Source organism: Esox lucius, chromosome 8 (genome assembly GCF_011004845.1).
Source record: "Esox lucius isolate fEsoLuc1 chromosome 8, fEsoLuc1.pri, whole genome shotgun sequence".
NCBI lineage: Eukaryota > Metazoa > Chordata > Actinopteri > Esociformes > Esocidae > Esox > Esox lucius.
Genome location: NC_047576.1, coordinates 3,056,365 through 3,081,657, shown reverse-complemented (window position 1 = coordinate 3,081,657; position 25,293 = coordinate 3,056,365). Strand labels below are relative to the sequence as shown.

General features: G+C 45.1%; 1 protein-coding gene and 1 long non-coding RNA gene across 3 annotated transcripts; both read left to right on the top strand.

Moving 5' to 3' along the window:
* The first annotated feature begins 6,923 nt into the window (after nucleotides 1-6,923).
* Nucleotides 6,924-8,972, top strand: LOC117594799. The gene is made up of 3 exons (XR_004576047.1): nucleotides 6,924-8,396; nucleotides 8,489-8,641; nucleotides 8,803-8,972. It is a non-coding gene; the product is annotated as an uncharacterized LOC117594799 (long non-coding RNA).
* Nucleotides 8,973-11,607: 2,635 nt separating this feature from the next.
* On the top strand, nucleotides 11,608-19,009 carry arrdc2 (arrestin domain containing 2). 2 transcript variants are annotated; one of them, XM_010897526.4, is made up of 7 exons: nucleotides 11,608-12,210; nucleotides 15,896-15,965; nucleotides 16,101-16,351; nucleotides 16,468-16,724; nucleotides 16,895-17,057; nucleotides 17,194-17,348; nucleotides 17,478-19,009. In XM_010897526.4, the coding sequence occupies exons 1-7, from the start codon at nucleotides 11,952-11,954 to the stop codon at nucleotides 17,529-17,531; spliced, it is 1,209 nt and encodes a 402-aa protein (XP_010895828.2). In that variant the 5' UTR covers nucleotides 11,608-11,951; the 3' UTR covers nucleotides 17,532-19,009. The 2 variants fall into 2 exon arrangements, with proteins under 2 accessions (XP_010895828.2, XP_010895827.2); XM_010897525.4 differs by lacking the exon at nucleotides 11,608-12,210 and adding an exon at nucleotides 14,474-15,185.
* The last annotated feature ends 6,284 nt before the right edge of the window (nucleotides 19,010-25,293 follow it).

Here is a 25,293-nt window from a genome sequence, read left to right as displayed (position 1 = left end):
CATGACGAGTTGAGTTTTTACCAAAAAGTTATATTTTGGTTTCATCTGACCATATGACATTCTCCCAATCCTCTTCAGTATGTGATAATAAATGGCTTCATATGATCACTATCCTTAAATAAAAGACAAGATTTCACAATTTCTGCAAGGGTATGCAAACTTAGAAGCACAACTGTAGATACGTAAGAGCTCCCAAGGGGCAAATGGTGGCTGGGGCGGCATAGAGGTATGCAGATCAATCAATCAATCAATCAAAATTTATTTATAAAGCGCTTTTTACAACAGCAGTTGTCACAAAGTGCTTTACAGAGACACCCGGCCTTAAACCCCAAGGAGCAAACAACAGTAGTGTTGAATTTCAGTGGCTAGGAAAAACTCCCTAAGAAGGTCGAATTTTAGGAAGAAACCTAGAGAGGACCCAGGCTCAGAGGGGTGACCAGTCCTCTTCTGGCTGTGCCGGGTGAGATATTAAGAGTCCAATTGGAATAATAAATACATTTCTCTTGGCTAAATCCAGAGTATATTTGATTTTAGACTAGGTCAGAAGTATGACCAAGTGGACAAGGACAGGAACAGCAACGGTCCCCCCAAACCAGGTAATCCGCAGGTGTGGACCAGGACCTCATCTCCTTCTAAAATTTAAAATTGGAGGAAACTGAGAAAAGTTAGTAGTACATCCCTCATGTCCCCCAGCACAATAATATAGCAGCGTAACACCTTGGAAACTGAGACGGGGGGGTCCGGTGACACTGTGGCCCTACCCGGGGGAGGCCCCGGACAGGGCCCAACAGGCAGGAAATCAATCCAACCACATTGCCAGGCATCAACCAAAGGGACACCCACCAACCGCAACCCCCCTGAATGAGGGCCGAGTATTGCTAGTAGCGTACAGCCCAACTGCACAAGTGCGCAATAGAGAGTCAACAACAAGCCAGTGACTCTTCCCCCGAAGGGCATTGGAGGGAGGGCATCCCAGTGGCGACGAGAGCCCACCTGGCAAGACAGCAAGGGTGGACAGTATCAAGCCTACTGGTCACCTTCACGCCCCCGGGCCAGGCTACACCTAATTATAAACCGTGCTGTAGAGATGAGTTTTTAGTAGACACTTGAAAGTTTGCACTGAGTTTGCATTTCTAACCTTAATTGGCAGATCATTCCACAGGAGTGGAGCTCTATGAGAAAAGGCCCTGCCGCCAATTGTTTGTTTAGAAATTCTAGGTACAATTAAAAGGCCTGCGTCTTGCGATCTAAGGTTACGTGTAGGTATATATGGCTGGATCATTTCAGCAAGGTAAGTAGGAGCAAGTCCATGTATTGATTTATAGGTTAAGAGTAAAACCTTAAAATCAGCCCTAACCCTAACAGGCAGCCAATGTAAGGATGCCAGGACAGGAGTAATGTGTTCAAATTTTTTTGTTCTAGTTAGGATTCTAGCAGCTGTGTGCAGCACTAATTGAAGTTTATTTATTAATTTGTCTGGATAACCAGAGATAAGAGCATTGCAGTAATCTAATCTAGAAGTAACGAAAGCATGGATTAATTTTTCTGCATCAGTTTTTGATAGGAAGTTTCTAATTTTTGCGATGTTTCGAAGATGAAAATAAGCAACTCTTGAGACATATTTTATATGTTCTTCAAATGAGAGGTCAGGGTCAAGGGTAACGCCAAGGTTTTTTACAGTTTTTTGGGATACGACCATGCAGCCGTCGAGGTTCACAGTGAGATCTGCTAACAACGCTATTTGTTTTTTGGGTCCTAAAAGGAGCATTTCTGTTTTATTTGAGTTTAAGAGCAAGAAATTCTCTGTCATCCACTTCCTAATGTCTGAAACGCATGCTTCCAAAATAGCTAATTTAGGGGCTTCTCCATGCTTCATTGAAATATATAACTGTGTGTCATCAGCATAACAGTGAAAGTTAATATTGTGATTTCGGATTACATCGCCCAGAGGGAGCATGTATAGTGAGAAAAGTAATGGGCCCAGAACCGAGCCTTGAGGAACTCCAAAGCATACCTTTGACTTGTCAGAGGATATGCCATCCACACTAACGAACTGATATCTTTCAGATAAATAAGATTTAAACCAGGCTAGAACATGTCCACGTAGCCCAATATTGGTTTCCAGTCTCTCTAAGAGAAGGGAGTGATCAATAGTGTCAAAAGCAGCACTAAGATCAAGAAGCAACAGGACGGATGCGGAACCTTTGTCTGAGGCCATTAGAAGGTCATTTGTTACCTTCACGAGTGCAGTCTCAGTACTATGATGGGATCTAAAACCAGACTGGAATATTTCATAAATGTTTTTTGTCTTTAGGAAGGCATTCAGTTGTTGGGAAACACATTTTTCTAAGATTTTTGAGAGGAACGGGAGGTTCGATATTGGCCTATAATTGTTTAATATGTCGGGATCTAGATTAGATTTTTTTAGAAGAGGCTTAATTTCCGCAATTTTTAGTGAGTTTGGTACGCATCCGGAGGAAAGGGAGCAATTTATTATGTTCAGCATTGGCTGACCTAGCACAGGAAATAACTCCTTAAGTAATTTTGTAGGAATCGGGTCTAGCTGAGAGTTTGTGGGTTTAGAACTCATTACACATTTTGTAAATGTGTCGAGCGATACGGTATCAAAAAATTCAAGTGTCCCCATTGACACCTGGTCAGGGAGGTTCAGGAAATGTTTTGGACAACTGAGATTTTGAGGACCATAACTATTTAGGGAGTCAGTTATTTGTTTTCTAATGGTGACGATCTTTTCATCAAAGTAGTTCATGTATTCATTACAACTAAAGTGAAGACCCACTTCACATGCTAAGCTTTGCTTTTTTGTTAACTTTGCAACTGTATCAAAGAGAAATTTTGGATTGTTTTTGTTCGCCTCAATCAGGTTGGAGAAATAAGCTGATCGAGCAGACGTGAGTGATTTTCGGTATTGTACTGTACTGTCTATCCAGGCTAGTCTAAATACTTCCAACTTGGTGGAGCGCCACTTTCGCTCCAATTTTCTGGAGGCTTGCTTAAGTGCTCTAGTATTGTCTGTGTACCAGGGAGCAAGTTTCTTGTTGCGTATTTCTTTAGTTTTTAGTGGTGCAACTATGTCTAATGTATTTCGCAGTATTGAGTTTAGATCCTCGATTTGATCGTTTACAGATTTATTTACTCTGTCATTTAAGAGCGAACTAGTAAGAATATCAAGGAATTTATTTGTAATCCGAGAATTTATAGTACGGCTTTTGAAACTCATTGTTTGGGGGGCAAGTGAATTTCTTGTTTTAACGGTAAATGTAATGTAACACCCCTGGTCGGGATGCTAAATCAGGAGCCGGAGTCAGAGGTAAAGAATGCCAGGTAGAATTTATTAACCCTAACAAGACAGCTGTGTGGCCACTGTCTACGCCCAACAATACCTGTTAACACACAGGTTCTTTACAAACCCTCTTAGATCTGTAGCTAGCTAAGACAAGTACACCTGTCACGGTCCTCTATCACACACAGGAGTGGAGCCACGAGAGAGAGAGAGCTTCCCAAAACCCCACCTTATATAAGCTATGGCCTGAGACCCCTGGACCCGCCCCTGCTTTCCCCAAGTCCCCCAGAGATGCCCTCCTCACTGCGGGACATCCCACCAGGTAAACCAGCCCCACCTAACTGTCAGGCCCCACCCCCTAATGAAGCATAACTGACCAACTTAGAACTTTAAATGAACACAGGGTCGCTACACAGCTCCCCCCTTTACAAGCCCTCGACCCCGAGGGCACAAACAAAGTCACTCAGGCGACCTGGAGGTCTCCTCTCTCTCCGAGGCCTCGACTTGTTCTCCCCACCAAGTGTCTCTTCCCCTCCTGACTCAGCTGGTGGTTCAGTCCCTGTCTCCTGGGAAACCTCCTCTGAAAGCCCCGCCCCCTGGCTGGCCCCACTGTCCCTTTGTTCGTCCCCCATCGTCTGTCTGCCCCTGTAAGGGGCCAGTCTGTCCCTGTGCACCACCACCTTGCGCCCCCTTGGTGGCGTTTGGATCCGGTACACCACTTCTCCGACACGCTCTAAGATCTGGCAGGGGCCTAGCCAGGCACTGTCCAGTTTAGGGCATCGCCCCTTCTTCCTTGCTGGATTGTGCAGCCACACCAGTTCACCCGCCTCGAAGTGCCGCCCCCTCGCACGCAGATCATAGTGTCGCTTCTGTCGTGCGCCCGCGTTCAGTAGCTGCTCTCTGGCGAAGGTGTGGGCAGACTCGAGCCGGTCCTGTAGTCTCCGGGCATAGTCCAGGCCAGCCAGCACTGGTGTTCCCTCTGGAGGGTGACCGAACACCATTTCAGCTGGGGTGCGGAGTTCCCTACCCAGCATGAGAAGAGCTGGTGAGCAGCCGGTGGAGTCCTGGACAGCCGACCGACAAGCCATGAGGACCAGGGGAAGGTGAGTGTCCCAATCTTTTTGGTGTTTTGCCGTCACCATAGCCAGCTGCTGAGCTAAGGTGCGGTTGAATCTCTCCACCAGACCGTCACTCTGAGGATGAAGAGGGGTGGTGCGGGTCTTTTCCACACCCAGTCGCTGGCACATTTCGGTGAACACCCTTGACTCAAAGTTCCTCCCCTGGTCGCTGTGGATCGCCTCAGGTACCCCAAACCGGCTGATGAAACCCCCCAGCAGCGCGTCAACAACCGTCTCAGCCTCTTGGTCAGGAAGGGCATATGCTTCAGGCCATTTTGTAAAATAGTCCATTGCAGTCAACACCCACCTATTTCCCTTGTCTGAAACTGGGAAGGGGCCCACTACATCAACCCCCACCCTTTCCAAAGGTGACCCCACAGGGAACTGTTGCAGTTGGGCATGTGACTGCCCTGGTGGGCCCTTCCTTGCTGCACAGCTGTCACACTGTCTGCAATAGTCCTCTACGTCCCGTCTATGTCGCCCCCAGTAAAACCCTTTCCTAAGTCGTCTAAGCGTCTTGGTCGCCCCAAAGTGCCCAGAGCCTAGGCCCCCATGTAATTGGCCTAACACTGTCTGCTGCAAAGCTTTTGGAACCACTACCTGCCAGATGACTTCTCCCGTTGCTGGAGTCTTCCATCCCCTCTGTAGGACCCCCTCCGCCAGCCTCAAAGTGTTAAAACCAGCCCACAGTCTCTTTGTTGTTGGTGAGAGGGGTGCCACCTCCTCTCTCGGCGGTCGTTGGCCCTCGCGGACCCACTGTAGCACCGGTGCCAGCTCCCTGTCCTCCTCCTGTTTCTCCCTCCACACACTGACGTCGACCAGGTGAGTCTCTCTGCACACCGGAAACCCCAGCTGGCTCACCGTAGCCACTGCACCCTCCTCCTCACACAGCTCTCTCTCTCTGGCCACCCTCTTCTCGCAGTAGCCGCAGCCCTCTTCTGCACAGGGACGGCGGGACAGTGCGTCAGCGTTGGCATGGCGAGCACCGGCCCGGTGCTCCACCCGGAAGTTGAACGACTGCAGCTCCTCCAGCCAGCGCGCGATCTGCCCCTCGGGCTCCTTAAAGGACAGCAGCCACTGGAGAGCAGCGTGGTCAGTGCGCACAACGAAAGGTATGCCACATAGATAGTATTTGAAGTGGCGCATGGCTGCTACTACAGCCAACAGCTCTCGCCGTGTCACACAGTAGCGCCGTTCTTCCTTACTGAAGGTCCTGCTGAAGTATGACACCACTTTCTCTCCTTCTGGACCAGGCTGTGCCAACACCGCTCCCAAGCCTACGTTGCTAGCATCGGTGTCGAGTACAAACGGCTGTGATGGGTCAGGGGCAGCAAGGACGGGGGCTTCGATCAGGGCACGTTTCAGGGAGTCAAACGCTTGTTGGCATTCCTTGGTCCAACTAAATTCTCTGTCCTTACCCAGTAGGCCCGTGATGGGGGAAGCGATGTTGGAGAACCCCCTCACGAACCTGCGGTAGTAGGAGGCCAGTCCCAGGAAGCTCTTGACCTGCTGCTTTGTTGTTGGGACCGGCCAGTCTCTGACAGCCTCCACTTTGTCAGGCATGGTGCTGATGCCCTTCTCCCCAACGCGATGCCCGAGGAACGTGACCTCTCGACGCATGAAGTGGCATTTCTCCGGGTGCAGTTTCAGACCTGCCGCCGTCACCCTCTCCAGCACTCTCCTCAGTGCCCCCAGTGCCTCTTCAAAGGAGATCCCATGGGCGAGGATGTCATCTAGATACACCAGACACTGTTGGCTGGGGACGTCTGACAGCACACGGTCCATGAGGCGTTCAAATGTGGCAGGTGCATTGCACAGCCCAAAACACAACACCTTGAACTGCCAGTGGCCACGGTGAGTAGAAAACGCGGTTTTGGCCCGCGCTTCCGGAGCGAGAGGTACCTGCCAGTATCCGCTGCGCAGATCGAGGGAGGAAAACCAGGAGGACCCCCTCACCAGGTCGAGGCACTCGTCTACACGTGGAATTGGGTAAGAGTCCTTCCGCGTCACTGCATTCAAACCCCTGTAGTCGACACAGAATCTTAGTTTCCCCCCTTTCTTAGGTACCATCACCACTGGAGCTGACCACGGGCTGTTGGACGGCTCAATGAAGTCAGCCTGCTCCATCTCCTCCACAGCTCTGTCCGCTGCTTCCTGTCTTGCCAGTGCTATGCGACGTGGTCGAATCTTCACCGGTTGAGCGTCGCCTGTGTTGATCTCATGTTGCACTAGATGAGTACAGCCCACATCCTGTTCACTCCACGCAAAACTGTCCTTGAACTCGGTTAAGAGTTGTCTCAGCTGCTCCCCTTGTTCTGAGTTGAGGTCCTTGTTGTTCCTCCGACAGACCTCCTCCACCGCTGCCAGAGAGGCGTCAACCCCCCCTACGGCCTGTAGGGGTGGGGGCAGAGATGATGGCGTGGTTGGTGACGTCTCAGTGTTGTCCCGAGGTGAGACACTGGGGCTATCTGGGGGCAGCTGATGGACGTGTGTGGCGTTGTCTAAATGAGTTTCCACCCCTTTTTCCGGCTTCTTAGGGGATGCAGAACGGCAGCCCTTTCCACTAAACAGAACCCCGGGTGTGGACATTTTGACATCAGGCCCACCCCCAAAACGCATGGTGCCTGTGCCTAGATCTAACTGGCAGCCAATGTCTCTGAGGAAGTCTAAGCCCAGGATACAGGGGTCCTGCACACTAGCTACCCACACTAGGTGTTTTACTGTCTTACCCCCCACAGTCAGTGACATCAGTTTTTTTCCTAACATAGGAGCAGTCTCACCGGTAACAGTTCGCAGTTGCACAGCAGTTGGTTCCCAAGCCACCCACTCAGGAACAATGTCCGGCCGCACAATCGTCACAGTGGACCCAGTGTCCACCAAGGCTGTACACCCTGTCCCCTCCACCGCAATTGGTATGTGACAGAAGTCGCCAGCCGTCGTGCGCCCCACCACAACAATTCTATTTGAATTTCCCCTCCCTTTCCCTTGAGTGCCCTGTAGCTGCCTGGTATGTGGGGGCGTGTCTATGGTCCGTACCGCCCCCTCTGTACGAACCCCTTCCCGTTTCCCTGGGACTTGGTAGCTGAAGGGCAGTCACGGAGCAAATGACCGGGCTGGCCACACCCCCAGCAGGCTAAGGGGCCAGAACGCCGTCTGCGCTGCTCATTGGCCTGGGTCGAAGCATGCAAAGACATGGCACGGATAAGCTCTGTCATTTCAGTCGCCCACGTCGGCTTTTCCTCTCTCACCGTGCATGGTTCCGCCGTTCTCACCACCGCGGAATCTCCTGCTCTCCTCCCGGCAGCCTCCCCCCAGATGACCTCGTTCCTCCTCGCTACCTCGAACGCCTCCTGCAGCGAACGTGGTCCCGCCAGCTGGGTTTGTGCTCGCAGTTCCGGAGGAGTCAAAGCCAAGATGAAACGGTCGCGGGCTAGTTCATCCTGCACGGTCGGCGACATGTGACCGTAAGCTCGCCGGGTCAGGCCCTCGATGTCGTTAACCAACGATCTGAGCGATTCTCCCGGTAACCTTACTCTACGGCCCAGTGCCGGAAGAATTAGTTCAGGATGTCTGTCACGACCGTATCTCCGAGTAAGTGCCCCGACTAGCGCCCCATAATCACGTCTTTGATCCGGGCTAAGCAATATCAGGCAAGCAACTGCTTCTCCGGATAGGCACATCGCTAACTGCAGCGCTCTCTGCTCCTCCTTCCAGCCAACCGAGTCTGCTAAAAGTTCGAATTGGGCCATGAAAGCTTCAAAGTCGGCATCACCAGAGAACTTAGGTGTCTTCACGCTACAGTTAGCCACCGGGTACTGCGCCGCGCCATCTTTGTTGACATTGCCATAGTAATGCTGATCGTCGCGCCGTGACGTCGGCATTGGGTCCTTTATGTCCGGAGCGGCGCCCTGTAGTTGCGTCAGATCCAGCTTGGCGGGTAAAGCACCGACGAAGACGTTCTCTCTCCCCCTCAGGTCGGTGTCACCTGCGGAGCACCACGATGTGCCCGGAGCCCTGCAATCCCCTATGTCGATTCTGACCTCGGCCTGCTCTTTCTTTATCTTAGGTCTCGCGCCCAGCATCTTCCCTCACGCGACTCGATACGTTATCCGAGTTGACGACTAAACTAGCCCTCCGACCGAGGCGGCAGTTCGAAAGCACTTCTGACACCAGTGTAACACCCCTGGTCGGGATGCTAAATCAGGAGCCGGAGTCAGAGGTAAAGAATGCCAGGTAGAATTTATTAACCCTAACAAGACAGCTGTGTGGCCACTGTCTACGCCCAACAATACCTGTTAACACACAGGTTCTTTACAAACCCTCTTAGATCTGTAGCTAGCTAAGACAAGTACACCTGTCACGGTCCTCTATCACACACAGGAGTGGAGCCACGAGAGAGAGAGAGCTTCCCAAAACCCCACCTTATATAAGCTATGGCCTGAGACCCCTGGACCCGCCCCTGCTTTCCCCAAGTCCCCCAGAGATGCCCTCCTCACTGCGGGACATCCCACCAGGTAAACCAGCCCCACCTAACTGTCAGGCCCCACCCCCTAATGAAGCATAACTGACCAACTTAGAACTTTAAATGAACACAGGGTCGCTACAGTAATAAGACAGTGATCCGATAATCCAGGATTTTGGGGGTAAATTATTAGATCTACAATATCTATTTCTCGTGACAGGACTAAATCTAAGGTGTGATTGTGGCAATGTGTTGGACCTGAGACATGTTGGATGAAACCCATTGAGTCGATTATGGCTTGAAAGGCTTTTTGAAGAGGATCATGGGGGTTTTCCATATGGATATTGAAATCGCCAAAAATTAGAATACTATCTGCCATGACTACAAGGTTAGACAAGAATTCTGGAAACTCATTGAGGAACAATGTGTATGGCCCGGGGGGCCTATAAATAGTAGCTATGTAAAATGATTTATCGGCCTGGTTAACTTTCATGAGTAAAACTTCGAAAGAATGAAACTCTGTGATATGTTTGAGAGTAAGTTTATATTTACTGTCATAAATATTAGCGACACCCCCTCCTTTTCGGGATGCACGAGGGCAGATGAGACATGCAACGTTGCACAACGCTGGTGGAAGTCAGCAAAGAGATGTCATGTGTGCAAACTAACAAATATCCCTTGTCTCTTGAACTGTGAACTGTACTCAGTCATAGAAATGGTGGTGAAATGAAGCCTGTGCTTCAACAAGATCCTGGAAAAGGACGGTGTCATTTCAAACAAGCAAGAGAGAGCGAGAGGAGCCCAGAGCAAATGTGCGAGTAAGATAAGAACTATCTCTTTCAAATTTGGAAAAAAAACTCACAACAACCAAGCACTTAGAAAAACTAACATGACAGGATGCAAAGTCTGCCGAGACTATAACTCCCAGCAGCCATTAATCCCAAAAAAGACGTTACTGCTGAGTCCCTAAAAAAAGTCATTCAAAAAGAATGTTCGCTAACTAAATAACACTATTTGCAAGGTTTGTTAGAATGGGTTATGGCATTGAGAAGAGCATTAGCTTTCTCTTAGTTCCTTGCCTATTTGATCAGACCGGGACATCTGTATATAGTATAGGATTTCCTTTCCAAAACTCTGTTGTTTCTTCAAAGTGATTGTTGGCCTTTCTTTGGCTTCTTCTCTCAATAGTTCCATTCTTGTTTGAACGCTGAATTCTGAGGGGCGGTCTTTTCTTGGCAGTGCTTGGCAGGTGAATTTTTTACTTCACAAATGAAAATCATAGTTGTGTTTGTCCAAATCATTAAAAATGGCAAAAACCTAATGTGACAATGCTGTGTCTTTAGCAGGACATATAATAAACATTTTAGTGACTTGACTGACATTGTCTGCAGTGGGAAGGCCTTTATAGTTTGGTTACATCCTAATGAGTACCACTTGGAGGCTTGAACAGTGAATTTAGTCCAGTGTGCTTTAATGCAGCTATGTTAGGAAGCTACATGTACCATTTTGGTGGAATTGCCAGGATATGCAAATTAATGAGTACAACTGTAACATAATCAACTAACAACTCAGACCGGACTAATCATCCCTGGAGTTGACTGTCACAACTACCTATATGATGTACAAGCTTCGAGAGGAGCCTTGCAAGAAGCCTGACAATATTACTGACACAATAAGATAGAAATCATTTACCCAGACATGTGAACCATCCAGCTAGATTCTGAAATATCAATATACCCACACACATAGCAGTTAGGTAGTTTAAATACAAACCAGGGCCTCTGGATGATGTAGGACAAGTCTGCCTGCTTCTGCCCACTCAGATTTCTACTTTCCTTAAATTTGGCTGATGGTATTGGTACCTGAATTTACATTGTTGGTCATGACTGTGTAGGACCCCCTTATCCATATGGTATACCAGGCTGCCACCAAGATAACTGAGGTTCAAGAGGGTTGAAAAGGCTTTCACAGGTATTAAGTATTAGCCTATCTACAGGGGGTATACGGGAGGTGCTTGTGAAGATTTGTAGGACCAAACTGTAGGTTTAACGGGAAAATGCACATTACGGGGTGTACTGTATACTCCTGGCAGAGCAAAATTCAGTTGTTGTTAGAGTAACTTGAAATGTTTTTACTGTGACAGAATGTTTTTTTTTTATTTCTATATTTGAGAAAATACACTTATTCTAACCTGTTGGGGAAATGTTTTATCTATTACTCGAACCATTTTCTTAGTTTCTCACTTGATGCCTATTTCGATGTGTCATTCTTGTGAAATGACACTAAACCGAAACTGGCTTGGCTTGTTGATGACGTAGGATCTTGCTTTCAGACAATGAAATACGACAATTCACTAAAATTGCTTAGACGTAACTCAATTTAACTAATTAATTCTGATAACAATTAGGCTACCAAACATGCTATAACATGACACGTATACTAATGGGGACGGGGTATTGGGACATAAAAGGACTACAAGTCAAATCGAGGTTGATATATGAACGCTAAGCACCTCGAACCGAAGGCTTCAGGCACTGAAGTAGACCTTAGCATCCTGTCACGTAGCAAGCGTAAAGTAAATGCCTGAGCGCAGTTCCAACATACTGCTTTTAGGGGGAAGGAAGCTGTGTTAAAAATGACTGTATCCCTGGAAACCGGATGTAATCATCTAACACTCCGCAGATGTTGGTTTCGGTTTATTCTTCAAACTGTGAGCTTCGCTGTGTTTCATGTGTTTTTTCTTTTTCGAAACCCGCGTATCTAAATAATAACTTGATCTATGAATCATATTATAAAAATATAGGCTACATATCAATGTAACAGTAAAGAATTCAAAAGACTACTGTAAGCGTGTTCAGCCATCTCGAATCCATATCCTAATTTGGAAGGTACGTTTGGTTTGCCTTCATTGGAAGATTTTTCATCTCTTGGTGTGAACGATTTTTGTTTTCTGGTAATTGTTTAGAGTTTTAAAATTCGAGATTTACAAACCGTCTGGGATCGACTTCTTGGATCACAGTATATATTTTCTTGTGGTAGAAATTGTTTTGCTTATTGTTTTGCTAAAATGACTTTCAAGACTATCAAAAGTTTTAAACTGGAGTTGGACGGGCCGGACGATGCAGTGTATGCCAGTGGTGTGATAGTGTCCGGTAAGGTCGTTTTGGAGCTGAATAGAGGGACAAAAGTGAACTCCATGAAGGTCCTTGGAAGAGGAATTGCGACTGCCCATTGGCTTGAGAATCGCAGTGTGGGCATTAATTCAATTTACAACGACTACACGTCTAAGATGACCTACTTCAGGAAGAGGCAACATCTCATCCGAGGTATGTATTCGTGGAAAAGCACACTGACTGTTGGCAACTGATGTATTACTTCTCAGTAGAATACACTTGTTTAAATGGTTTAGCATCATTTGAGGTTCGTTGAATTCATTTGACCATATGCTTAGCAAATGTCATTGCATAGTAAAATCATGCGTTTTGATTTCGCCAAGCTCACTCTTGGACAGGTAAAGACTTGCCTGATGATTGCAAGTAAATTCCTCTGCTATCCTATTATTTGGTAGATACTTCAGATTGATTCCATTGAATTTGTTAGGGGGACCTCAATGAGGGGCGTTTTACAAAACATAACAAATCAGATAATGAATTGTCTCTAACCAATCAAAATATCAAAGCCAATGATGAATTTTGAAACTGTGAATCCTACTTTTTTGATCTGCTCTGAAAAGTCTTTGTAGTAGGCATTCATCATTCAAAACAACACCGTAGGCTACTTCAAAGCAACACAAAACATGAAATTAATTGAAAAAGGTTAATTGAAATTAATAGATAACGTTGCTGAATGAGAGTTTCACTGGTAAAACGCATGTAATTGAAAGCAGTGGTGTTTTTGTGTGTCTAATAAAGATTTGCCTCACATGATCCACACATGCACAAAATTCTGGGGAAACTCCAAAACAAAAAGTTGTCTGTAGCAGCTGACATTTTCCTAACACTTTTTTTATGTTTTGGCTTTGGCCCAATCCATCGGATCCATTGGTTGGTCTAGAAGGTTTTGATCAGGGAGGTACACAGAGCTGGAGTCATTTCAGAGGTGAGAGTAACAAATATGGCATTTCACCCAAGAAGAATGTGTGTTGACTTCAATAAACTGATGAATTAGCCCATCTAGTGTGGATGTTCTGCTAGTTGAGATCAAAAGCTGTGGTAACCTAGGATGTAATATTTTGAAAAACTATAGATACCAGATTTTGTGCCAAACGAATGATCATCATACACTCATAAATGTCTACATTTTTGTATGATTGTGAACATCGTTTTAGATCTGATCAGGTTGATCAGAATAAGAACATGGTAATTATTTGGGGTCTTCACTCTTTCATTATGACCATTAGAAAACTGTGACTAGTGGTCTGGTAACGCATCACCTAAAGCGGAAGAAGTGCGAGTGGAGAAGCTCAGAAGGCAGAGGCAGCTGCTCATCTGAAAAGGGGTTGGGGGTTTTAAAAAATGCTGCCTCTGTCTCTCAGGCAACAGGAAAAACAACACGTGGGAGCTTGTGGCCAAATCTTAAACCAGACCTTAGCTTTCACACACTAATTCAAGTCTTTCCCTTTTTCACAGTCAAATGTCTTTGACCAGGTTTTTGTTATTCCTGAGAATGTTTTAGTAGTGAATGCATAATAGGTGCTACAGTGATGCCTTTGATTAGGCTTTGGCTGAATAAAATCAGTTAAGACAAGAACAGTCTATTAGATTGTATTTGTAAACAGACTCTTAATATAGCTGCTGAAATGAAACCCTGTTTTTTTGTGCCTTTAGTCAGAGTAATTGTTAAATGTCTGTGGCTTTTGGATTTTTACATATGAAATAAATACATATTTAATCATGGTAGGTAAAGTAAACTGCAAAACATTAAAGCAGTGTGGTTGTTCCTTTATATGGTAAAGAACCAGAACTCTGTTGACACAGTTCTAACTTATATGATGATGATTCCTCATGCCATTCATTATTTGATATTGTGTGGCTGTGCATGCATGTATAGATGTTTTCATCTAATATGAACCGGCATTTACAGGCAGTCTAGGGTTAGTTCACTGAGGTGGATTAGAGAACGTGAAGGCCTACGTGACTGTTGGCACTTTTTCAGTTCCTTTATAGCCGCTAGGAGGCGTTTGGTAACAGAATTAAAGTACCAGTCAGTAGCATATGCAGTAGTTTTCATTTCATGACTAAGTGCAGCTGTTCCCTGCATCACGCTCACGCCACAGGGAGGCAGTATAACACCCGAATACTTTTCAGGAAACACAGAAGTAAACAACTTGGGTTTTTGGGACAAGATTATAGCTTCGATTTTGCAATCGCAATGTTACTCAAAGTTCTTTAAGGTCGATGCATTTGCATTCCAAGCAAACGTACTTCGTGTACGTTTCGTGTTTTTGCACTTGTAACATATTTTAATTACATTTTCTAGATGTGACAAAAAGGAACTTCATCATAGGTCATTAGCCTTGACAGTCTTTTATATAAAAAAAAAAAAAACGTAAGCTATACTAAATTAGTTACCGTTCTCGCAGCTAAAGCATAGCACATGCACAACATGTAATAAACAGGTAAAAAGTGATAACAGTTACCTTGTGATATGTTATGTGAAACTATTTTGTCAAATGGGAGGATCTTTGGCAGTCTTGGGGCATGCTCAGTTGCCCTGTTTTCGTCTAAGAACCTGTAACCATCAATCACCAGGGTCTGTTTTCCCCGTTCGCTTCGGTGCTCCACACCCAGGGAAGACGTTTATTAGTCTGCTACACTCTTTGCCTGGGCCTTACATAACCGGAGAGCCCGCCCCCTTTCTCGTCTTGCAAAAAGGAGCCGTAGCTGCGATCACTCGAACAGTTTTGTTTTGCAAGTGTAGCAAGAAGGATTTCAAGAGCCAAACTTTTCCTGTCAGACTTCTTTGACAACTAGAGCAAGGAGCAAGAGCATTTTAAGTGAAGTATTTTATTTGGAATTAACAAGCCTCAAGATGATTTTTGACAATGTGAAAAAGTTTTACATAGTCTTCGACTCTCCAGAAATCGACTCACCCGTCTTCAGCAGCGGGGACGTTGTCTCTGGGAAAGTTGTTTTGGATCTTGCAAGGGAAGGAAAAGTGCACTCGCTAAAGTTGCACGCCGAAGGTTTTGCTAAAGTGCATTGGACCGAGTCTCGTTCTGCAGGGTCCAGTACAGCTTATACTCAAAACTACAGCGATGAAGTTGAATATCTCAACCGGAGAGAAGTGCTTCTGCAAGCAGGTTAGTCATTCACTCGCTCTGTGAATGAAAGCAACGAAGTGATCTGTTATTGAACTAAATGTACAAACAAACTCGATTATATTTTGCTAAAGAGAAATTAGTTTTTATTGTGACTACATAAGTGGGTCGGTTTTGTGGGGCTTTTCTCTAATGTGTACATTTTGTTATAACGACTTAACTAACTTGTAAGTAATTCCTTTACGTGTTGCCAATGCTAAATGGGGACAGTTTTTTTCTGATTCCGTGTTCCGTTTAAAACAAAGCACTTGATCCTGTCAAATGATTTTGACAGTAATTGTTATGCAAATTCGATTAGGTTTGGATTCACCCTGAAAACAAAATTAAAAAAATACGTCCTTAATGCAGCCCTAAATTGTATAAGATGAAAGTTAAATCGCCAAGAAAACAAGGTTATGCTGCAAAGATCCATTCAGGCTAGAGCACCCAGTTTGACAAAAACATGTTCTCGGGACAATAAAGGAACCACCCCTTTCAAACAGTATAGGCCATGTGATGGTGTTCTTGTGTTGGATGAGAAAATAGAGACGCAGAAGATTACTCTTTCATTACAATGATAATGGATCTCTGTGATGTCTGTATTCATTTTCGTTTGTAAATTAATATGTCAAGAAGGAATCCATTATGTGACCAATGAGTGTTTAAGAAAGGGCTTCAACTCATTAATGCTTGTTCTTATCATTTCTCTTTAGATAATGGCGAGCTCACTCTCCTCCCAGCTGGTAGACATGAGTTCCCATTCAGTTTCCAGTTGCCTGAAGAGTAAGTATCGTCCTGTGTGCATAAAGGTTTTGGTTAGGAATCTGCATACAACTACACAATGTGGGCACATTTAAATAGGCCCAAATCGAATCCAAACCACTACATTTTAACCAATTAGTGCCACCCCCCACACAGGACACTGGTGACATCTTTCGAAGGCAAGCATGGAAGCATCCGCTACTGGGTGAAAGTGAAGCTTCATAGGCCCTGGGCTACAGTCAAGAAGATCAAGAAAGAATTCACAGTCATTGAGCCCATTGACATTAACACCCCAGCATTGTTGGCCCCCCAGGCCGGCACGAAGGAAAAGATGGCCCGCGTGTGGTACCGAAACATCGGACAGGTGTCTGTAACCGCAAAGATCGACCGCAAAGGTTACACCCCAGGTAAGAGCCGAGCGCGCCTCCTTTAACTTTGTGACCCTGAAAAACAGGTCATTTAGTCAAACACTTAACTGAATGTGCCACATTTCGCCTCATCGCCACTGTTCTCCGTCTTCCAGGCGAGGTGATCCCCGTCTTTGCCGAGTTTGACAACGCCACATCTCGCTCCGTGGTGCCCAAGGCCTACATCACACAGACGCAGACGTTTATCGCCCGGGGGACCATGAAGCAGAAGCGGGCGGTGGTGGCCACACTTAGCGGTGAAATCGTGGGTGCCCAGCGCCGGGAGACGTGGCACGGTCGTGCCATGAAGATCCCGCCCGTAGGCCCCTCCATCCTTCAGTGCCGCATCATCAGAGTGGAGTATGTGCTCAGGGTGAGTTCACCGACGGTCAACCGAAAGCACCCCGGGCGCATTCATGGTTGTGTTCCCAGTCGTGCCCCCCCCCCCATTCGCTTGGTGTCTACGGTTGCTGCCGCACAACCTGCCGAGTGGTCAGGGCTGTAGTTCTGATAGCCGTCTTCCTTCTGTGTGTTTCGCCGCAGGTGTGCGTGGATGTCCCCGGGACCTCCAAGCTGTGCCTGGAGCTGCCCCTGGTCATGGGCACCATCCCCCTGCATCCATTCGGCAGCCGCACCTCGAGCGTCAGTAGCCAGTACAGCGTCAACCTGGAGTGGCTTCGCATGGCCATCCCCGAGCAGCCCGAGCGTAAGTGTCTGTTTTGGGGGCTGACGGTGTTCCCCCCCGCCCCCCGAAGCGCGGTGTCGGTCGTCTGTCAAAAATCTCCACCCGTGAGGGAAGTGGTTGACTAACCCCTGCCCCCTCCATTCCTCTCTCCGCACAGCTCCTCCCGACTACTGTTCTGTGGTGACCGATGAAGAGGCCCAGCAAAATGCCACGTCCCCCCGTCCTGAGGAGGAACTGGGCGGGATCCTGGAGCATCCTTTTAGGGCCTTTGTCCAGGAATTCCGCTTCCGCCCCCCTCCGATGTACTGTGAGGTGAGCTGGCACCCCGTAATACTCTGTAAAATGAACCCTAGGTTTCTTTTTGATGAACCCAAGCCTCTGTGCAACGTGGAGACCCCATTGTGCTTCATTAAAACGTCTGTATCTTTTGTGGCCACACAGGTCGACCCAAACCCCCAGCCCCTCAACATAAGACGCCGTTGCATGACGTGTTGAGCCCTGAGACCCGCTTGAGTGTCACGCGATGACCCAACTTAAACCAAACGAAGTGAAGAGATTTGTCTTCTCCTCGATTACTCTCCGAAACCGGCGACCCAGTCCCAAGATGTGGCCTCTGTAGTTGGACGGGACTGGGAGTACCACACAGGGTGAAGGAGATGGGAGGCAAAGGGACCTTTTCATGGAAGAAGTCCTTTTTTTTTTATAAAAAAAAAAAAAAAGAGGGACATGTTCCGTAAAGCACATGGAAATAACAAGAGGAAATATTTTCTCATGGTTTCTGACCTCCAAAGTGATTTGTGCTCTGATTGAGGGAACAGAGCTGCCCCTCCTGCCAATCAATGATTCCCACGCAACATGTATTTTGTGTTTTACCGAGCTTGGGGAAATATTTCAGGAGGATCACTTTATTTTTTTATTTTTTTAAGGGGGCGAGTTGGAGTTGCAGACGATAGCTGTGCCTTAAAGAATGCCATGTGATATGTTCAGTTTACCTCTGCAAATGAACAAATGACCTGCTAATTTGGTGTTGATGCAGCTGTAACTATCATCTGTTCTCCCCAACCCCTCCCCCGTTGCCTGGTAACATAGCCTAGATGTGACGTTATGTATCATGGTGACCGAATCATGACGTTCCCATGACTGTTTCTACTTTTAGTCAAGCAAATGATTCCAAGTAAGCACTTATCCGAGAAGTCATGGTTTGGTGAAGAACAGTTGAATATTTAGCCACTGTACACGGGTAATTCTATGCAAAAGGGAATACCAGAGGCCTTTAGTGTCAAGCGAAGAAATTATTGCATGAGAGATTCAGAAGCCGCAACTGTCCTCTGTACGGACATGGTCAATATGTTCTGAATGTTAATACGACTGTAACGGATGTGGGAGAAAACCCATTCGGTTCTTTGCATGTGGATACATTTGAAAGACAAGCTGGTGTTACGCTTAAGCGAGTTTGATAGCACAAACCTGAGCATAACATATCCTCAGAAAACCGAGGCTGGCACTGATTGTCAGTATAAAGTTTTGCAGCTATGATGATGAGAGGATGACGTGTGTGTTTGTATTTGCTACAGGATCAGATCATTAGCTTTGTAATCAGCTAGAGAGGAAACAGCTGACCCGCGTAGTTCAGCCGTTTGATTCAACCCAGATGCTTGTGCCTTGACGTTTTCGAAATAGTCTATAAACGTTGACCACGTTACGCAGAAACGTTTGCTCACTGTTATGTAACACCTTAAGTTGGGAGTTCACTTAAAGAAGTGTGTTTGAGAACATTCCAGAAAAGAGGATTTGTACCTCCTTTCCAAGTGGTGAAGAGACTGGTAACTTCAGGTCAGCATTGCAGCTAGGCTGTGGTGCACTTTAGTGGCACATGCCTAAAACTGAATGTATTTTATACAAATGCCATTGTTGACTGAGCAGACATGCCAATGTTTTTGTAATTATTTTCCTAATAAAAAAACTGATATATATTTTTGGATTTTGTGTTTTCTGTTCAGGAACTGTGATATCTGCCACATAAAGGACAAAGAGGAAATAACCTTGAACATTTTTTATTTGCCTCCATTCAGGTCCCGAACAATTGCATTGGTCAGAATTGACTATAGGTTGAATTCTGCTTGTTCAGAAATGCCAAAAAGTGCCAAAAGAAGAGGATATTACATGCATATTGTACTGAGCTTGCTGGAAAAGCATTTTAAAAAGAGAACCTGTGACATGCATTTGAAAGAAACATGCTAAATTGGATTGTTTTAAATCTGCAAACTGGTAATAGCAACACGCTTGATGGTTTCTTATCGTTAATATGAACACATTTTATCAGTAGTATAAATAGTTATTTGATCGAGCTGAATGGCTCGGGTTAAATGATCTGGTTTAGAAAAATAATGTATAGCAGTTCAGTGCAACCGACATGGTTTACCTGAAGAACACTAAATCAGATTGAGCAGGCCATGGAAAAAATTATTACTGGCCTCTGAAGTGGCAATGGCTGGTTATTTTCACATTGTACAGTTACATTATATATCTACCTTTGGCAGGTGTTTGTTTCTTTTGTATACATTGAGAACAGTATATAATGATTGCACTGACCTGCTACAGTTTGATTCATGTTTTCATTTTTTTTCTTTTATAAAACTGAAACCACCTGTGGCTGGTTTACATGACCAAACGTTCAATGCCTTGTTTTAGGTGGCAATGTGTTAGCTGCATTTTAATCTCTTTCACCGGAAACAGAACATCTGTGGGCTAATATGCCTTCTATCTGCGCTGGATGAAACAACGCCACGGTTGTGTTATTGATTTGGCAGTGCATCAGTGACAATACACTTCTCTCACTACAGAAGGTTTCAAACCATGACCCCAAACAGTTTGAATCTCTCACCGAACCTATAGGTGCAGACTCTGGCTTGAGCTAATGGTGAGATAATGGCTTGGCGTGCAGTTAAGCGATACCTTTACTATACAGTGTGTGTCCTGACAAATTAAACTTGGAGGTTATGACACAGATTACAAACCAACAGGGCTTTGAACCATTCAGCTGGCTGTCGGGATTCTCCCGCTGGAATGATGGTGTGCCTGGTGTGCCTGGTGTTCTGCTGGACAAATTCCACCTGTAGCAAGCAGGAGCAGAGCCTGGGATACGTTACTGTGGCAGCACACACGCCTGTGTTGTGTGATGTTACATCAGCTAATCCTCATACAGAAAGGGGAACTGCACTGAGTGTTTGAAAGAACAAAGAGGAAGAAGGGAAAGCATAGCAGTCCGTGTCGTTCTTCGTTTCCCAGTGTGGGAATACGTTCTTTTGGCTCCTCTGGATGGACTGATTCTTCGTCTCGTCACAGTGCTGTTTTTTTTTCTTCTGTTGTGTCTGCTGAGTGTGCTTGTTCCATGGTTATAACACTTGGTTAATCATGTGGCAGCAGGCTGACAGTGTGTGTGTCTGTGTGTGCATTGTGCCTCTGTCAAATGGATATTTATGTAAAGCACTTTGAATGACCATTGGGTATGAAATGTGCTATATAAATAAAATTGCCTTGCCTTGCCATTGATTCAGTTATCATTTGTATTTCACTCATTTACTGCCAGACATTGTAAACAAGCAGCAAGCGGAACCTCCTGGCTGATAATGAATAGACAGAGACAGACATATCACACCCAAGGTTTTGGTCCAAACTACTTTTTTCAAGGCTGCATCAGGCCTAGCACACGTTTATCATGAGGGATCATCTCAGTCTCAGTACGACTTCCTGACAAAATTATGTTTCAAAAAATACATCAGTATGTGAGTCATTTTCAAGCCAGCGTGCTGGTTCTACATGGCCGCTTCTACAATCTCAAATAGTTACAAATGGTCTATGCTTGGGTTCTTCCAAAGAATCCCGAAAGAAGCCTGTATCAGAAACCAGGTCACCCGGGGGTTGTTAGTTGCTCACAGCAAGTTAGCAAGTGCATTTATATAGCGCAATTCATACATCGAAGCAATTCAATGTGCTTTACAAAGAAAAAGAAAAAAAATATAGAAATAGAATAACATAAAAACAAATACTCAAATGAAAACATAAAAACAAATGAAAACATAATAATAAAAAATACAAAGAGAAAACATATAAAGATAAAAAACCGGATGTAAACATAGGAAGCTATAAGGTTAAACAGTGTGGTTAAGTTTAAGTGCTCAGTCATTGGCACGTGAAAAGAGAAGTGTTTTTAACCGGGATTGAAAATTTCATATGTTTGGGGCACATCTCAGATCTTCTGGTAGTTTATTCCAGTTGTGTACACAGGAAGGTTCTCTAGCACTCCTGCCTCCAACATGCAGGTCTGCATGTAACAAGGAAAACTAGAAAACACAAATTGGAAAAGGCCTTAAGGAATTTGTGCAAGTTTCAGAAAGTGTGAGAGAGTGATGTCAGAGCAAATGTTCTTACTTCTAAGGGACCTCCTTTCTCCATTTAGTGTGCTACTGTGATAATTTCACACAAATTAATATTTGTAAAGTGTTTGAAACGGGGAATCCACTTTCATATGCATTCAACTGGGAGTAGCTGGGGGAACTGTCACCAATATGGGATGCTTTTTCATGGTAACTGCCCAAGGAAATCCATTATAATGCCCTTGTATGTTATTACCTCCCATAGTGGTTGAACACCAATCTAACCTATGGGAATGCTACGTAGCATTGTGTTGCTATACTGTTGTGACAAAACAAAGCAGCAATGTATTATTACGTTACCTCCCCTCATCTTCTGTCTGCTCTGACCCAAACATGAGGGAATGAGGGCCAACCAGAACACAGGCATATACACCCGTGCGGCATTGCCAGGACAGGGTGTCAAGGTCGCAACAAGGAAGTTGCTTGTCCTGTTTTACATCCCTTTCAAAAACGTAACCATGATATTCCACATTGGCTGGCATCCAGGCAACTACAGCAGCCTCTGGAAATGGCCGAGGAGCACCACTGTGTCCTCGGAAGGCACATGTCAAAGACGTAGTCGTTGTTGTTTTTGGAGTTGTGACACAGGGAATGCAGCGTCCAGATAAAACCATCCCACCATCCATGGTGGCAGAATGTTTCGTCTTGAGCCGGAGAGCCTGACATTCCTTCCTAACACCGTTTGTATCGGCCTTTTTTGTGTTTGTGTGTTTGTTTGCCTTTTAGACAGAAGCACTGTGTCTTTAAAAAGTGATTCGTTTTCTGGGGGTGTTTGGCGGAAGCCAGTATGTTATAGCAAAACTATACACCGGAAGTTGAGCAAAAGTTTACAAATGAAATTGACATGAAACTGTGCATTGTCATATTCTTATGATACATGTTCAAATACCTACACGTTGTAGAGTGAATTAACCTCCCCTGTGCCAGTTTTAAAAAATTTCCTCAAAAACTACAACTCCCACCTGATGCATGTCTCCCTTTCAACAACTCCCACCAGCTCACCTGTCTACCTAACTTTTTGTTTTTAATTTGTCTAAAAGTACTGGTTATAACAGCACAAAAGCTGAAGTTTGATCAGATAAGAAAAACAATTTGCCAGTTTTCTTGCCAGTTCTCCACGCGAGTCAGCATGCTTGTATTGGCTAACACAGCAGCAGGAGTTGTTGTTCAAATTAAACTTTTCTAACTTCCATTGATGTGTCTTCTTTTACACAGAAAACTCTGGGTATTTGTCGATATATCCCCAAATATAAACTATGAAATATGATCATTTCTAAGATTTCTTACAGGGGAAATACAATCACATGATCACCCTATTAAAATGTCCAAACTCTTGCTGAACACAGTGTTCCTATGCACGGACCTCAGCCTCTAACATCTAAAATGACTCAGACATTATCTCCACCTATCACACAAAATACATTTTGGAAATCTGTTAGTGCTACTAGAGGACACAAAATCTGCACAATCTGCATTTATAACCAAAAGTCCTAAATGTCAATTCAGTTTAGGCCTGTGAAGTCCCTGCATTGTTTGCAGTGTCTCTACAACTGACCAAGACACAACTCACCAAATCACAGTACAGATACATTTTTCAAATGTATTGTCTTTTTGTCTTTTCATCAGGAGAGGCAGTGTGAAGTCGGGGGATGAGGGGGGAGTGGACCATATGAGTGTCTTGTTGACACTTGTTGACACTCGGGGCTGTTAGCTGTTGAACCCAGTCCCTAAAGGTCAAATCAGAGTAACAAATCAGAGTAACAACAGAGTAACAACAGTCCAAAGCAATCCATTATAGCTGCTGTACTAAGATGTCCTGTGCCTGGTGTTGAACTTTTCACTGATGTCATGTGGGTCTGGCAAAAAAAAAAACATTCTAGACCCCTTTTTGGACCAATCCTTTCCAGTCAACCCTCAGAGTTATCCGAAGGCGGTCATTTCTCCCTTGACAGATGTCAACACGTTGGTTCATACAAGGCTTTTTGTTTATTGCTCTTCTTGGTATATGTCTGCCGCTGCTTCCTCTGACTGCTATGCTCTTTGTTGAGAGCTCTTTCACATGCCACTGAAATGTCCACACACACACACACACACACACACACACACCATACAAAGAGAATGATGATGTCAGATGATTTTCTCTCATCTCTCTTGTTTTGTCTCATTATATGCTACATCAGCAGAGATTTTTGTAAAACGATTTTAGGCAGAGGTGTTAGTAGCAGAGATTTTAGTAAAAATATCTGTGCCAGGCTTAAACAACTCATACTAGATAGAAATCCTGTAGAATTTGACATGGTCATTTTGAAAGAACTGCTCTTTTCCAGGCACACGTCTTCTCTATTGGGGAACAAACAGGTCTCAAAAACGTATTTGGTCATGAATGCCCGTTCCAGTGCCATATAGCATATAAGCTTCTGTAAAAGATTTAAGCAACGATAACTTCTTTATTCAAATATTAAATAATTGTAAGCCTACTATGACTTTATGTTTCAATCTATCTTAGCCTAGCCACTGTGAAGTGTGAAGCTGAAATGTTTTTGGTGGTGATGTTGGGCGGGGAGAGGCATAGCGGACGTATCTAAATAGTGCAAATGTGTTCCTTCAGTGTTATTTGCGTCAAAGGAATATTCAAGTGATTTTCCCTCCCTCTGGTGCAGCGGAATAGCATGCGCACGGCCGTGTTATTGTGTTGCCTGTTGGCCACGCGCCAGCTCTACAAGGCAACTGCAGAGTTTTGCCTGCATAACTTCGGAGTGCAGCGAGGAATGTATTTTCTTCAGCTTTGAAAGTGAGATTAGCACATAATATTCTCAGGCTGGAAAATGAAAACAAAGGCGTGTAAGCTGTTGAGACAAGTTCGTTTTGACTTAAACGTATTGCTCAATGGACACGCTTTCCAGGAAAATAGAACACCATGTCCCGTTAAAGCAAGGGCAGATGGAACCCAATCCACAATGTCAAGACAGACTTGTGATTCTTATCTTATGGTGTACTGGACCATAACATATTTTGATGTAGGCTTGCAGCTTTGAATATAACCTTTGAAGTTCATTATCACCCACTGCATATCGGCACACTGCCCTGCAAATGAGAACTTGTTGTGAGATACACTCTGAACACTGGGAGGTTTTGACACAGTCCCCTGGGAGACCTTATGACATCCCCTGTTTGTTTGGTCTATGCTGAATAAAACCAACAACAGTAGAGATTCATACATGTCATATATATTTGTTGGGATAAGCAAGCTGCCCACCACTATATAGATCTATTGAATAATCCATCGATGTTAATATATTGAACGACCAGTGCTACTGCCAAAAACAGTTTCACTCCAGTGGACAAACATGCTATTAAGAACAACTGTTCTCACGTTTTTGTGTCCGAGTGGGACCAGAATCTGACCACTCCGTCTGACCGTGTCTGAGCCTCTGTGTAACGGGAGCGTTGTTTTGTGCCGGCCACTGGATACGTAATTCCATCTCTGTCCCGTTGGGGGGTGTTTCCTTTCCCTAGAGAAGTGGCCCGGGATTCCAACAGATGTTAATACAGCACACTCAGCCTGGGTTATATCAGTGGAGGCTGCTCTGTGCCGTTTGTATCATTTTATCATCACCAAAAGGGAAAACATCATCTTGATTTTCAGTGGGATGTCTGAATCTATATGTTTGCACTGGTTTAGCCCATAGTTTGCATTTTTTTAAACAGAATTTAATAAATTTTTTCCAAAATCCTGGTTGGAAGATTTTTCCCCTCCTGATTCTGGGTATCCTCCAAACAGTAATTTTTTTACGCGATATAAAAGATAGTAGAAGAGGAAA